General features: G+C 42.7%; 1 protein-coding gene across 2 annotated transcripts in view; it reads right to left on the bottom strand.

The window, feature by feature from the left end:
- LOC109890065 (E3 ubiquitin-protein ligase MARCH8-like) overlaps window positions 1-17,248 on the bottom strand; it is a 135,077-nt gene that overhangs the window by 94,928 nt on the left and 22,901 nt on the right. For both annotated transcript variants that reach the window (XM_031823787.1, XM_031823786.1), the window contains exon 2: window positions 13,445-13,657. In XM_031823787.1, coding sequence (XP_031679647.1) covers window positions 13,445-13,540 — 96 coding nt within the window. In that variant the 5' untranslated portion in view covers window positions 13,541-13,657. The remainder of the gene's footprint in view (window positions 1-13,444; window positions 13,658-17,248) is intronic.

Genomic DNA, 17,248 nt, shown 5'->3' with positions numbered 1-17,248 from the left:
AGGTTAGGTTAGGTTAGGTTAGGTTAGGTGATTAGGCCTGGCTTCCAATTCATCCCAAAGGTGTTCGATGGGGTTGAGGTCAGACGTTTCCATGGTTATTGCTCCTGGACGTTTCCACTTCACAATAACAGAAATTACAGTTGACCAGGGCAGCTCTAGCAGGAGAGAAATGTGACGAACTGACTTGTTGGAAAGGTGGCATTCTATGACGGTGCCACATTGAAAGTCACTGAGCTCTTCAGTAAGGCCATTATACTGTCAATGATTGTCTATGGAGATTGCATGGCTGTGTGCTCGATTTTACACACCTGTCAGCTGAAATAGCTAAATCCACGAATTTGAAGGGGTGTCCACATACTTTTGCATATATAGTGTATTAGCTCTTATTCTCATAGACATCTGATGGGAACACTGCATTAGATATGATATCTGCTCAAGCTGTGTATGGGGAGCAGGAAAGGGAGGACAAGAGAGGTTGAAAATGGATGGAGATAGATAATTAGAGATGAAGAGAGAGTTGGAAAATGTAGATGAGATAGAGAGAGGAGAGAGCAAGTGGGGGAGAGTGAAATAGAGGGAGAGAGAGAGTTAGGAGGGAGGAAAAGAAAGGAAAGAGAGAGATAGAGAGAAATCACCTCAAACTCAGTTCCCAAGACTATTGTTTGGCTGCTTTCTATCTCTCTTCTCTCCCTATAACAGACAGCTTTGTCATTTTTGTCTGTAAATTATTATTGTTATTATTATAGCTCTCTTCTTTCCATCTAGCACATTCCCTCCTCTCGCTCTCACTTTCACCTACTTTTCTCTCCTTCTCTCTCTCCCTGTTACTTCTTTCTTTCTCTCTTCCTGGTGGGATTCCAGTTATCCTAACCATTTGAGGAAGTGTTCCTGTGTGTGGGTGGGTGGGTGGGTGGGGGGGGGGGTAGTAATCCGTAATAAGGGGAACAGAGTAACAGCACTAACAGTGCAGTGAGAGAATGAAAAGCTAATGAAATACTGGCCACACACACACCCAGCAGCAGCTGTCACAGAGGAAGTGGATAGCAGTGTGGCGTGATGCACAAGATCCATGGTGACAAAAAAGTATACAGGGACAATGATATGACCTTTAGTGCAGGTGGAAGAGGATATGATGAGTGTGTTCTATTTAATTAACTGGGAGTGCGACACTCTGTTGTCATTTGCCAGCTGAGACTGAATCTGTTGGATGGGGGGGCTGTTTTCACACTCTGTCCTTATAAGAAGGTATACTTCAGTGATCAGTATGCAGTAGCTGTACGTTGGTGGTCCTCATAAGAGAGCTAACTTCCGTCATCAGTATGAACATAGCTAATGAGAGATCTACCCAGGCAGAGAGAAAGAGGAGAGAGAAGGGGGGATTCTAGTTATCAAGATAAATAAAACATCTCAAATGAGCTACTCACTTTAGCGTTAACTTCTTTGAGGTATTTTCAGAACATCTTCTCACTTCTTTGTTTCTCCAGCTGTCAGTTCGACCACACACCGTTTACAAACGCATTTGTGGCGCCCAAATTCAAACATGACAGTTGGAACTCCACAGCAGAAAGGCTGTGATTCTTGTTGCCAGGCTACCAGTTACAATGCTTTTAGCTTGTGGTTTGCGCATGCCTTTATGCAGATGGAATACAAAAAGTTTAGCTAGTGTATGAAAGAATTATATGGATTCAATATTTGTGAAATTATTAAACATGTCTTCAAAACTCAAATAAGCATCAGAAATTGTCAAGCGGATATGGGCCTCAGCCAAGAGAAGCATATCTGGAATCAATAAAGCTTAATATCTTGAAAAATAGAGATATGCGATATATACAGTCAGTATTTGTCAACATGAAGACAGAAAATAGGATGTCACATATCTCAGGATATTAAATGAGTCCATATCCGGCCATATGAAATGTCTGTGTGATATTCTGAGTAATCCCAATATCATATATGTCTAAAAGACATCTGGATTCAGAATTTGTCAGGATATGGTGCAAATCCACAAAACGAAAAATATGCATTAGACATTTTCTGTATTCTGTAGGATATCAACAGCGTGTCATGTAAAGACATCCCCTGATTGGACCCTTCTCCCCCAGGGGTGTATTCATTATGATGATTCACGACAATTCACGACAATCCTCCAAAATAATGTTTCTTGTGAATGTCCCAACCCGCTCATTATCTCAACCAATCATGGTTAGATTGTGTATGTTTCCAGTGTCTAAACAGATGTGATTTCACACTTTATTTATGTTTACAGATTGCATACGAGTTTGTTATTAAAAGGTACATGACAGTTGACATATTTAAGAAGGCATGTTTGTTATTAAAAGGTACATGACAGTTGACATATTTAAGAAGGCATGTTTGTTATTAAAAGGTACATGACAGTTGACATATTTAAGAAGGCATGTTTGTTATTAAAAGGTACATGACAGTTGACATATTTAAGAAGGCATGTTTGTTATTAAAAGGTACATGACAGTTGACATATTTAAGAAGGCATGTTTGTTATTAAAAGGTACATGACAGTTGACATATTTAAGAAGGCATGTTTGTTATTAAAAGGTACATGACAGTTGACATATTTAAGAAGGCATGTTTGTTATTAAAAGGTACATGACAGTTGACATATTTAAGAAGGCATGTTTGTTATTAAAAGGTACATGACAGTTGACATATTTAAGAAGGCATGTTTGTTATTAAAAGGTACATGACAGTTGACATATTTAAGAAGGCATGTTTGTTATTAAAAGGTACATGACAGTTGACATATTTAAGAAGGCATGTTTGTTATTAAAAGGTACATGACAGTTGACATATTTAAGAAGGCATGTTTGTTATTAAAAGGTACATGACAGTTGACATATTTAAGAAGGCATGTTTGTTATTAAAAGGTACATGACAGTTGACATATTTAAGAAGGCATGTTTGTTATTAAAAGGTACATGACAGTTGACATATTTAAGAAGGCATGTTTGTTATTAAAAGGTACATGACAGTTGACATATTTAAGAAGGCATGTTTGTTATTAAAAGGTACATGACAGTTGACATATTTAAGAAGGCATGTTTGTTATTAAAAGGTACATGACAGTTGACATATTTAAGAAGGCATGTTTGTTATTAAAAGGTACATGACAGTTGACATATTTAAGAAGGCATGTTTGTTATTAAAAGGTACATGACAGTTGACATATTTAACAAGGCATGTTTGTTATTAAAAGGTACATGACAGTTGACATATTTAAGAAGGCATGTTTGTTATTAAAAGGTACATGACAGTTGACATATTTAAGAAGGCATGTTTGTTATTAAAAGGTACATGACAGTTGACATATTTAAGAAGGCATGTTTGTTATTAAAAGGTACATGACAGTTGACATATTTAAGAAGGCATGTTTGTTATTAAAAGGTACATGACAGTTGACATATTTAAGAAGGCATGTTTGTTATTAAAAGGTACATGACAGTTGACATATTTAAGAAGGCATGTTTGTTATTAAAAGGTACATGACAGTTGACATATTTAAGAAGGCATGTTTGAAAAAAAAAAAAACCTGTTCAAATGCAAGTAGTGACATGCGAAATATGCCCAGCTTTCTGTAACGGTTCACATAGGTCTTCAGAATTTGTCAGGATATGGTTCATATCCACAAAACTCTGAATATGCATTGGACATGGTCTGTATTCTCTCGAATATCACCTGTTGCGCATTGAAATAACCGGAGGAGCCGACCCAACCTGAGTGAAACGAACCAGCAGGAATGCGGTCTCCATTCGCTTTTCCAGTGCACACAGATTACATGTCTTTTTTCTGTGGTCCCTGTTCCTGCCCATTTCATAATGGACCATTCTAAATCAAATGTAATTTTACATAATTAGTAAAGGTAAGATGAAATTGAGAATAATCCGATGAGATAACAGTGTGTGCAGCCTGAGGCAAGGAACAGAGAGCACGCTTTTTTGTGACTTTCAGCCACACATGTTGCTGACAGGTGTATAAAATCAAACACACCGTCTTGCAATCTCCATAGACAAACATTGGCAGTAGAATGGCCTTGCTGAAGAGCTCAGTGACTTTCAACGTGACTGCCCATTCTCACGTATACAGGTTTGTTTGTTAGGATTGTCAGCCATGGTGACACGCATTACTGGAAGTCTGCTCTTACCCTACACTGATTTCACTGTGGAGGAGAGCTTTTCTCATGATACACACACACACACACACACACACACACACACACACACACACACACACACACATTGGCCAGCAACCAACTATGATCTTTGTAAATACAATTAATAACCTCATATCTGGATAGTGTATCAGGGTGTTGAAACAGTGAGAAATGTGAGAGTTTTCTGAAGGCAGTAGACACAGTTTATGCATTAGAGAGACAGTATGGAGCCTGGCAGGAAGACCCGAGGGCCTCTGTGGCCGCTCAAGTGCATTACAGTTAAACACAGTACGACACAGTCACCTAATGAAACCTCTGAAGCTGTGCCTGGAGTGTGTGTGTGAGTGTTTGCTTTCGTCATACTGTGTCTTCAGATCAGTAAATATGAAGGAGAAGAGATATGTCAGACTTTTTAGAATAGTAGATCAAAACTGTTTGTAAAACACTTCGCACACACACGACAGGCTGATAGAAGTATACAATAATTACAGTTTGGCAACAGTTTGGGGAAGGCCCTTTTCCTGTTTCAGCATGACAATGCCCCCATGCACAAAGCGAGGTCCATACAGAAATGGTTTGTCAAGATCGGTGTGCAAGAACTTGACTGGCCTGCACAGAGCCCTGATCTCAACCCCATCGAACACCTTTGGGATGAATTGGAACACCAACTGTGAGCCAGGCCTAATCGACCAATATCAGTGCCCAAGCTCACTAATGCTTTTGTGTCTGAATGGAAGCAAGTAACAGCAATGTTCCAACATCTAGTGGAAAGCCTTCCCAGAAGAGTGGAGGATGTTATAGCAGCAATGTTCCAACATCTAGTGGAACGCCTTCCCAGAAGAGTGGAGGATGTTATAGCAGCAAAGGGGGTATCACCTCCATATTAAAGCCCATGATTTCGGAATTAAATGTTTGACGAGCAAGTGTCCACATACTTTTGGACCTTCTGGAATCTACCTCAAATACCTCGTACCTCTACACGTTGATCTGGTACTCCCTCTACACAGCTCCATTGTTGTGTATTTTCTTTTTTATTTCTATTAATTATTTCTTTTATAAAACGCTGCGTCGTTGGGAAGGGCATTTCACGGTAAAGTCTGCACCAGTTGTATTCGGAGGATGTGACAAATAACATTAGATTTAATCTTAACCCTCCTTCCCTTTCTTGACTCATACTGTATCTTCAGGCTCCTAGATCCTCATACTGTATCTTCAGGCTCCTAGATCCTCATACTGTATCTTCAGGCAGAGTAGATCCTCATACTGTATCTTCAGGTAGAGTAGATCCTCATACTGTATCTTCCGGCTCCTAGATCCTCATACTGTATCTTCAGGCAGAGTAGATCCTCATACTGTATCTTCAGGCAGAGTAAATCCTTATACTGTATCTTCAGGCAGAGTAGATCCTCATACTGTATCTTCAGGTAGAGTAGATCCTCATACTGTATCTTCCGGCTCCTAGATCCTCATACTGTATCTTCCGGCTCCTAGATCCTCATACTGTATCTTCAGGCAGAGTAGATCCTCATACAGTATCTTCAGGTAGAGTAGATCCTCATACTGTATCTTCAGGCAGAGTAGATCCTCATACTGTATCTTCAGGCTCCTAGATCCTCATACTGTATCTTCAGGCTCCTAGATCCTCATACTGTATCTTCAGGCAGAGTAGATCCTCATACTGTATCTTCAGGTAGAGTAGATCCTCATACTGTATCTTCCGGCTCCTAGATCCTCATACTGTATCTTCAGGCAGAGTAGATCCTCATACTGTATCTTCAGGCAGAGTAAATCCTTATACTGTATCTTCAGGCAGAGTAGATCCTCATACTGTATCTTCAGGCTCCTAGATCCTCATACTGTATCTTCAGGTAGAGTAGATCCTCATACTGTATCTTCAGGCAGAGTAGATCCTCATACTGTATCTTCAGGCTCCTAGATCCTCATACTGTATCTTCAGGCAGAGTAGATCCTCATACTGTATCTTCAGGTAGAGTAGATCCTCATACTGTATCTTCAGGCAGAGTAGATCCTCATACTGTATCTTCAGGCTCCTAGATCCTCATACTGTATCTTCAGGTAGAGTAGATCCTCATACTGTATCTTCCGGCTCCTAGATCCTCATACTGTATCTTCAGGTAGAGTAGATCCTCATACTGTATCTTCAGGTAGAGTAGATGCTCATACTGTATCGTCAGGCAGAGAAGATCCTCATACTATATCTTCAGGCAGAGTAGATCCTGAAAAGATCCTATTTGAACTGATATAGGGAGTGATGTGAGGAGATGATGTCATTCATAGGTGTGATGTTAGCTCTGACGAAATGTGTTGGTCTGACACCAATATCATGGTCTCTGCTCAGGTATTCAGAGCACCAGAGTAGGTAGCTCCAGTGAGTGACAGGGTTCTATGCTAACCCAACAGGAGACGTGATAAACGTACTGAGATGTTAGCGAGCATCTAGGAGACAAACAGCTCCAACAGAGTCACCTGCCAATCATCTGGCACACAGACAGATGACAAGTACTAACGAGAAGACAGGATGTGACAGATAGTGTGTGAGTGTCCATATGTACTCGTGTGTGCAGTTACTGTGTGTGTGGTTTTACTGTCCTTGTGGGGACCAGAAGTCCTTACGAGGAAAATTCAGACAAGTGGGAACATTTTGCTGGTCCCCACAAGAAAAAAGACTACTTTAGGCTTAGGGTTTAGGTTTATGGTTCGGGTTACAATTAGGGTTAGGGATCGAATTAGGGTTAGGTTAACGGTTCGGTTTAAATTTAGGGTTATGGAAAATAGGATTTGAATGGGAATCAATTGTTTGGTCCCCACTAGGATATTAAAACAAATGTGTGTGTGTGTCTTTGTGTACTGATGTGTGCCTGTGTGTGTGTGTGTGTCTGTGTTTTTTATGGGTAGGCCATCATTGCAAATAAGAATTTGTCCTTAACTGACTTGCCTAGTTAAATAAAGGTTAAATAAAATGAAGTCAAACATTTTTTACCATGATTTTGGAATGAGATGGTCGACGAGCAGGTGTCCACATACACTACATGACCAAAAGTATCTCAGTCATAGTAAGTACGTTTTTCCTCAATAAAGTAGCTCTCAGCAAAGTGCCAGTAAGGGGGGAAAGTGCCTGGATGAGGACCTGTGCTGCTATCTCTGTGAGGTAGGATCGTACTCTACGGATGTTGTAGAGCATGAACCTATAGGAGCGAGTCACTGCTTTGATGTTTGCAGAGAACGACAGGGTGTTGTCCAGGGTCAAGCCAAGGTTCTTTGCACTCTGGAGGGGGACATTGTGGAGCTGTCAACCGGGATGTCGAGGTCTTGGAGAGGGTGGGCCTTCCCCGGGAAGAAGAGCAGCTCCGTCTTGTCGAGGTTGAGCTTGAGGTGGTGGGCCAACATCCAAGCTGAGATATCTGCCAGGCACGCAGAGATGCGTGTCACCACCTGGGTGTCAGAAGGGGAGAAGGAGAAAAGTAGTTGAGTGGAAGCCGCATAGCAATGATAGGAGAGACTATGTGAGGATATGACAGAGCCAAGTGACTTGGTGTACAGAGAGAAGAGGAGAGGGCCTAGAACCAAGCCTTGGGGGACACCAGTAGTAAGAGTACATGTTGCATACACAGATCCTCTCCATGCACCTGGTAGGAGCGGCCTGCCAGGTAGGATGCAATCCAAGAGAGTGCAGAGCCTGAGACGCCCAGCCCTGAGAGGGTGGAGAGGAGGATCTGTTGGTTCACGGTGTTGAAGGCAGCGGTAGGTCTATGATTATGAGAACAGAGGAGAGAGTCAGCTTTGGCAGTGCGGAGAGCCTCCTTGACACAAAGAGTAGTCTCAGTTTATTGACCCGTCTTGAAGCCTGACTGGTTAGGGTCAACAAGATCATTTTGAGAGAGGTAGCGAGAGAGCTAGTCAGAGACAGCACGCTCAAGTGTTTTAGAAAGAAAAGAAAGAAGGGATACAAATCTGTAGTTTTTGACATCAGAGGGGTCGAGTGTTGGTTTCTTGAGGAGGGGACATTTTGAAGCCAGTGGCCAGCGATGAGTTGATGGAGGAAGTGAGAAATGGGAGAAGGTCTCCAAAGATGGTTTGGAGAAGGGAAGAGAAGATAGGGTTGAGTGGGACGGTTGTCGGGCGGCCAGACCTCACTAGTTGCAAGATTTCATCTGGAGAGAAAGGGGAGAAAGAGGTCAAGACAGAGTAGTTCTGTGTGAGTGGGACCAGTGGAACCACTAGGCTGAGTGAATGAGGAGTGGATGTCATCCATTTTCTTTTCAAAGTGGTTCACAAAGTCGTCCGCAGAGAGGGAGGAGAGAGGGAGAGGTGGGGAGGAAAGTGGAAAAGAGTTTCCTAGGGTTAGAGGCAGAATTTCGACATGTAGAATGATAGAAAGTGGCTTTAGCAGCGGATACAGAGGGAAGGGCTGAGCCAGCCAGGAGGAAAGGGGACAGTGCGAGTCATAGGAAAAGAGAGGAGAGTAGGGTCGAAGAGGCAGAATCAGGAGACAGACAGGAGAAAGATTTAGTAGAAGGGAGAGATGATAGGATAGAAGAGGAGAGAGTAGTGGGAGAGAGAGAAGATTATGACAGCGCATGACCATCTGAGTAGGAGTTGAGTAGGTAGGGTTGTAGGAGAGGGAAGCAGAAAAGGAAACAAAGTAGTGATCAGAGACCTAGAGGGGGGGGGGTTGTGCCAGGATAACAGCCTCTCCCTCAACGTCAGCAAAACCAAGGAGCTGATCGAGGACTTGAGAAAACAGGGGGGTGAGCATGCCCCCATCTGCATCGACAGGGCTGCAGTGAAAAGAGTCAAAAGCTACAAGTTCCTCGGCATGCACATCACAGAGGACCTATAATAGTCCAATCACACCGACACCGCAGGGAAGTAGGCGCAACAGCGCCTCTTCAACCTCAGGCGACGGAAGAAATTTGACATGGGCCCTCAGATCCTCAAGAAGTTGTGCAGCTGCACCATCGAGAGCATCTTGAACCATCTGTATCACCGCCTGGTATAGCAACTGCACCGCCCTCAACCGCAAGCCTCTACAGAGGGTGGTGAGGACAGCCCAATACATTACTGGGGGAGAGCTACCTGCCCTCCAGGACATTTACACAAGGCGGTGTCTGAGGAAGATCCGGAAGATCCACGGACTCAAGTCAGCCGAGTACTGGGCTGTTCAATCTGTTACCATCTGGCAAGTGGTATCAGAGCATCCAGTCTCAGACCAACAGGCTCCGAGACAGCTTCTACCACCAGGCCAAATGGTGTCGGAGCATCCAGTCTCAGACCAACAGGCTCCGAGACAGCTTCTACCACCAGGCCAAACGGTGTCGAAGCATCCAGTCTCAGACCAACAGGCTCCGAGACAGCTTCTACCACCAGGCCAAACGGTGTCGGAGCATCCAGTCTCAGACCAACAGGCTCCGAGACAGCTTCTACCACCAGGCCAAACGGTGTCGGAGCATCCAGTCTCAGGATAACAGGCTCCGAGACAGTTTCTACCACCAGACCAAACGGTGTCGGAGCATCCAGTCTTAGACCAACAGGCTCCGAGACAGCTTCTACCACCAGGCCAAACGGTGTCGGAGCATCCAGTCTCAGGATAACAGGCTCCGAGACAGTTTCTACCACCAGACCAAACGGTGTCGGAGCATCCAGTCTTAGACCAACAGGCTCCGAGACAGCTTCTACCACCAGGCCAAATGGTGTCGGAGCATCCAGTCTCAGACCAACAGGCTTTCTACCACCAGACTACCCGACTGCTGAGCAGCTAAGCCTAACTGTTTACCTACAACAGCCACTTTAAATTTGTAAATACAGCCATACTTGACATGGCATATTTAGAATATATACTGTATATCCCATTGTGGAAATATCAGTTCATTACTTTGCATACTACTGTCTAACTATCTGTTGTTTTTTATTTGACTTTTTGTATTATTGATATTGATTATTGTACTGCAATGTTGAGGGAGCTAGCAAGTATTTCACTGCACCTTTTATCCTGGAAACTGTGTATGTGAACATGCTGTGTCGGGAGTGACCACGATGGGGAAGTTTCACAGGCACAGCAGTGTGTTTGTATGGCTAAATCAGGCTAAATCCACTCCACCATATGTACAGGTCGAGTGGGCCCTTGTGAACACCTGTGTGGACATGCTGAGGTACTCAGACCCTAAAAGACAATAGACCGTGTTAGACAGAGTATTGCATGAGTAAGAGGACAGACACCAGACATGTTGTCTTAGCACCACACTTTGTTCAGCAGATCTACAGCTGACAGCTACCGAGTCCTTCACATATACAAAGAGGTGCAATGTGTTCACACTAAAAATGTTGCATTAAAGGTTAAGTCATTATTCAATGTTTTACATTTTTTACTGCATCAGACGTTTCGGCTTTATAGCCTTTTTTCAGTGTGTAGGTACAGCCCTTCACACGCACACACACCCACACACACACCCTGCCACCAACACTGACAGCATGTAATTCAACTGAGGAGATGGACAGGTGAGTCAGGGTGAAAATTGAAAATCTCCACTTAGGAGAAATGAGCAGCCCTGTGCCAACACCACAACGACCAGATGCTGTCAGACTATGACAGAACACGTAGTCAGATGAAGAGAGAGCAGCTGGAGTAGAACTCGGCGTTGTGACACTTCCTGGTGAGAGCGTTCTCATTAGTGTCAGCCTCCAATCATCTTCCTTAAGCAGCAGCATGTGACCTGAAGAGACGCGAGGGGACCAGAAAGGGAGGAAAGTGCAACCTTCCTGACATTAGAATGCATCTCACGCATCAATGCTTTATGATCAAAACAGCATTAAATGATAGGGAGAAATATTCAGCTTTTCTATGTTTGTGGAAATATTCTGTTTCCTTTGTTTGTCTCTGTGCAACACTGTAAGACAGACAAGCATACAGAGGTACACAAACAGGAGGAGCAAGAGAGAAAGACGAAAACACACTTGAGTTTGCAAGAAAGGCATTTCACTGTACTTGTGCATGTGACCTTGAAACACTAGAGCTGTGAAGGTCATGGAATTTTGGATGACGGCTATTGGTCAGCCAAATGACCACATCACCGTTACAACCACTTGAATAGCAAAAGATACATGTATATGTGTGTATATATATATATATATATATGTATATATGTATGTGTATATATATATGTATATATATATGTATATATATATATATGTATATATATATATATATATATATATATATATATATATATATATATATATATATATATATATATATACACACACACATACACACACACACATATATATATATACATATATGCATATGTATATATATATATAGAGAGAGATATACATATATATATATATATATATACACACATACATATATATACATACATACACACATATATATACAGTGGGGCAAAAAAGTATTTAGTCAGCCACCAATTGTGCAAGTTCTCCCACTTAAAAAGATGAGAGAGGCCTGTAATTTTCATCATACACTTCAACTTTGACAGACAAAATTTGAAGAAAAAAAATCCAGAAAATCACATCGTAGGATTTTTTATGAATTGATTTGCAAATTATGGTGGAAAATAAGTATTTGGTCACCTACAAACAAGCAAGATTTCTGGCTCTCACAGACCTGTAACTTCTTCTTTAAGAGGCTCCCTGTCCTCCACTCGTTACCTGTATTAATGGCACCTGTTTGAACTTGTTATCAGTATAAAAGACACCTGTCCACAACCTCAAACAGTCACACTCCAAACTCCACTATGGCCAAGACCAAAGAGCTGTCAAAGGACACCAGAAACAAAATTGTAGACCTGCACCAGGCTGGGAAGACTGAATCTGCAATAGGTAAGTAGCTTGGTTTGAAGAAATCAACTGTGGGAGCAATTATTAGGAAATGGAAGACATACAAGACCACTGATAATATCCCTTGATCTGGGGCTCCACGCAAGATCTCACCCCGTGGGGTCAAAATGATCACAAGAGCGGTGAGCAAATATCCCAGAACCACACGGGGGGACCTAGTGAATGACCTGCAGAGAGCTGGGACCAAAGTATGGAGCAACAAAGTTTCATCACGTTGTGAATAGACCATGTTACGGCTGAAACGCCAGGCCATCTCATCTTCAGTTATTTTATAAATATTTTTTATAAATAAACAGTTATGAAGGTTATTTTATTTATTTATTATATGACGGTCTGTTTCCATAACCGTTGGTTACACGTTCCAGCCCTAAATAAACACACACACACACACACACACACACACACACACACATCCTTCTGTGATTTATGACTCAGCATAGTAGCACGAAACTGTCCACAAACTGAAAGCTTCTCCCTATTAAACCAGCTCAGCTCAGCAGTGGAGCCTCTATACACACACTAGGATTGGTATCCAGATTTTCTTACCGTCATACTGTACCAGTGTTTACGTTATTACTGGAAGTGCACACAAGGAGCGCTATTTAGTTAAAAAGACACACAAAACAATTTAGGCAACATGGATCTTGATCCTGGAGGTGATTGATCGTCTCTGCTGTAACCAAGAAGCTTGATCTTGCCATCTAGCCACGTAGCTAGCAAGTTAGCAAACCAAATGCATAGTTGGTGCCCAGAGCTGGATATAATTTAACTGGCACATCTAAGATAGTTAACTTATAAGCAGTGGCATAGCACACACCTCCGCAGTCCCCGCAAGGGGAGGGGCCCCCAACTCCTGGGTATCGAAAATCATACTGTTGGTATGTCTAAATACACCGGTATCCTCTGTATCGTCCAAGCCTAACACACACACTCTCATCCTCCTTTGACCTTCTGACTCATCATAGCAGCACGAAACCATTTGCACACTGAAAGCTTGTCCTTGTTAAACCAATTCCGCTCAGCAGTGAAGCCTCTACTGTGATGCTCTGTGATGGGGCCTCAGTCAAACAGCATTTAGTGAACTGAGCAGTTCTCTACACACACACACACACACACACACACACACACACACACACACACACACACACACACACACACACACACACACACACACACACACACACACACACACACACACACACACACACACACACACACACACACACGTGTCTCCTGCAGTATCAACACATGACAGGGTGGGTCACAATGAGTCCTGCTATTTGGTTTTAAAAAAGTGTTCCATACTGTCAAAAGAATGTTGTACCAAACAACGTCCTCGTCCAAAACGCCCCACAAGAAGACCATGACCTTTGACCCTACCTGTTTGTCTTTGTCCTTGGCCTTTCCGCTGCTACTGACCCGGGAGGAAGGGACATCACGGGGGATGACAGAGATCTGGTGCAGTGGCATGTTCATCCCCACGGAAACCACCGGACTGGGCGTACTCACACACACACTTCCTGTCTTGCTGCTGCTGCCACGGCAACAGGCATGGCTGGCCAAAACACTACTCCTACCGTAGCCTGCACTGCTCTGGAGAGGAAAAAGAGTGGAAAGAGGAGAGACAGGGTTAGACATACAGTACATAAACAACACTCACACTTATTTGAAAAAGATATTTGAATTTTTCTTTCTTTCTTTATCAGAGTGATGACTACACAATGACAGAGAGAACAGTCTGAACAGCCCATGTTGTGAAATCTAAAACTATAGTACGATCATCCCATAATAGCACATCGAGGGTGAGAGAAGACTCAAAACCAGGACAAGATAAAACATCATGGAGTCTTAAATGAGACCTGTAGCACCTACAGCTAAAACATAATGGAGTCTTAAAGGAGACCTGTAGCACCTACAGATAAAACATCATGGAGTCTTAAAGGAGACCTGTAGCACCTACAGCTAAAACATAATGGAGTCTTAAAGGAGACCTGTACCACCTACAGATAAAACATCATGGAGTCTTAAAGGAGACCTGTAGCACCTACAGATAAAACATCATGGAGTCTTAAAGGAGACCTGTAGCACCTACAGATACAACATCATGGAATCTTAAAGGAGACCTGTAGCACCTACAGATACAACATCATGGAGTCTTAAAGGAGACCTGTAGCACCTACAGCTAAAACATAATGGAGTCTTAAAGGAGACCTGTAGCACCTACAGATAAAACATCATGGAGTCTTAAAGGAGACCTGTAGCACCTACAGATACAACATCATGGAGTCTTAAAGGAGACCTGTAGCACCTACAGATAAAACATCATGGAGTCTTAAATGTCAAATATGCCAACTTTTATAAATGAATTCAATGACATGGAGAAGAGTCTGAACAGCCCATGTTGTGAAATCTAAAACTATAGTACGATCATCCCATAATAGCACATCGAGGGTGAGAGAAGACTCACAAAACCAGGACAAAAAAAAGACGATGGTTTTGGGGATTTGCACGACATTTAATCCATAGAATGGTCATTTGGAGGAAGGATTGTTGACTTATATTTTCCAAGATTCATAAATAATTGTATAAACATTTTTAATGAAATAAAAATACTAATCATTTTACAGAGCAAGTGGTAAAGATTCATATGACACCAGTGTTCGCTTTGTAGCACCTACAGATAAAATATCATGGAGTCTTAAAGGAGACCTGTAGCACCTACAGATAAAACATCATGGAGTCTTAAAGGAGACCTGTAGCACCTACAGATAAAACATCATGGAGTCTTAAAGGAGACCTGTAGCACCTACAGCTAAAACATCATGGAGTCTTAAAGGAGACCTGTAGCACATACAGCTAAAACATCATGGAGTCTTAAAGGAGACCTGTAGCACCTACAGATAAAACATCATGGAGTCTTAAAGGAGACCTGTAGCACCTACAGATAAAACATCATGGAGTCTTAAAGGAGACCTGTAGCACCTACAGATAAAACATCATGGAGTCTTAAAGGAGACCTGTAGCACCTACAGATAAAACATCATGGAGTCTTAAAGGAGACCTGTAGCACCTACAGATAAAACATCATGGAGTCTTAAAGGAGACCTGTACCACCTACAGATAAAACATCATGGAGTCTTAAAGGAGACCTGTAGCACCTACAGCTAAAACATCATGGAGTCTTAAATGAGACCTGTAGTACCTACAGATACAACATCATGGAGTCTTAAAGGAGACCTGTAGCACCTACAGATAAAACATCATGGAGTCTTAAAGGAGACCTGTAGCACCTACAGATAAAACATCATGGAGTCTTAAAGGAGACCTGTAGCACCTACAGATAAAACATCATGGAGTCTTAAAGGAGACCTGTAGCACCTACAGATAAAACATCATGGAGTCTTAAAGGAGACCTGTACCACCTACAGATAAAACATCATGGAGTCTTAAAGGAGACCTGTAGCACCTACAGCTAAAACATCATGGAGTCTTAAATGAGACCTGTAGCACCTACAGATACAACATCATGGAGTCTTAAAGGAGACCTGTAGCACCTACAGCTAAAACATAATGGAGTCTTAAAGGAGACCTGTAGCACCTACAGATACAACATCATGGAGTCTTAAAGGAGACCTGTAGCACCTACAGATACAACATCATGGAGTCTTAAAGGAGACCTGTAGCACCTACAGATAAAACATCATGAAGTCTTAAAGGAGACCTGTAGCACCTACAGATAAAACATAATGGAGTCTTAAAGGAGACCTGTAGCACCTACAGCTAAAACATCATGGAGTCTTAAAGGAGACCTGCAGCACCTACAGATAAAACATCATGGAGTCTTAAAGGAGACCTGTAGCACCTACAGCTAAAACATAATGGAGTCTTAAATGTCAAATATGCCAACTTTTATAAATTATTTCTCAATTATGGTTTTAGACACAAATATCTAATATATGTCAACAATACTTCTTCCAAATGACCATTATATGGATTAAATGTGAGAAGAAGAAAAATCATGGTCTTTTTTTGTCCTGGTTTCGTGAAGAATCACCCTGATAACATATTGACAGGGCCTGAAGCAGCCCAAGGTGAGAAGTTATGAAAATACACTTTATAAATATATGGTTTCCACTTCTGCTAATGCAGCCATCTGCAGTGCACAGCCACTGACTGCAATTACTGTAAGGTTCAACCCCTCTGGTGTGTGGATGTGTGTGTGTGCGTGCATGTGTGTGAGAGTTTTTGTGCCTGCATGTGTTGATGCGGATCCGTGTACACGTTTGTGTGTGTGTGTGTGTGTGTGTGTGTGTGTGTGTGTGTGTGTGTGTGTGCCAACACTGGAGATGTAGGCTACTAGTAAGGGAGAGAGGAATATGTCATATTGACGTCTTAGGCGAACCCTGTGAAATACAGCGTCCAGGTCAAGGGCACTGGGCAAAACTGTTGGACGGCATCTACCATCACCGTAGTGCCAGGACTCTATTTGGGGAGGGAGGGAACAGGTGGAAGACAGGAAGAAGAGGAAGACAGACAGGAAGAGGGGTAGTGGTGCATCACTAATCCAGTGCTGTCTGGAAGTAGAGGTGGGTTCTATTTCTCTCTCAGTAGAGGTTAGGGATATCTCAGGGGACCATAGGGGTCTCCGGTAGTCTCTCCCTCAGGTCACAAGGACATTATAGACCCAGAGGTCAAGGCACTGCAGGGAGACTAACAAGTGGACTTGACACTATCACAGTCAGATATGAATTACATAGCAGCGTCACCAGAAAGGCTTTTCATTATGTAATGAGAGAGAAGGAGAGGGTTAGAGAGGGAAGAAGAGAGGGAAGGAGAGGGTTAGAGAGGGAAGAAGAGGGTTAGAGAGGGAAGAAGAGAGGGAGGCAGAGAGGGAAGAAGAGGGTTAGAGAGGGAAGAAGAGAGGGAAGAAGAGGGTTAGAGAGAGATCGAGAGGGAAGAAGAGGGTTAGAGAGGGTAGAAGAGAGGGAAGAAGAGGGTTAGAGAGAGATCGAGAGGGAAGAAGAGGGTTAGAGAGAGATAGAGAGGGAAGAAGAGGGTTAGAGAGGGAAGAAGAGGGTTCGAGAGGGAGGAAGAGAGGGAAGAAGAGGGTTAGAGAGAGATAGAGAGGGAAGAAGAGGGTTAGAGAGGGAAGAAGAGAGGGAAGAAGAGGGTTAGAGAAGGATG

The sequence above is a fragment of the Oncorhynchus kisutch genome, linkage group LG4 (genome assembly GCF_002021735.2).
Source record: "Oncorhynchus kisutch isolate 150728-3 linkage group LG4, Okis_V2, whole genome shotgun sequence".
Classification (NCBI taxonomy): domain Eukaryota; kingdom Metazoa; phylum Chordata; class Actinopteri; order Salmoniformes; family Salmonidae; genus Oncorhynchus; species Oncorhynchus kisutch.
Note: the sequence above shows the minus strand (reverse complement) of the source record. Positions and strands in the feature narration are given on the sequence as shown.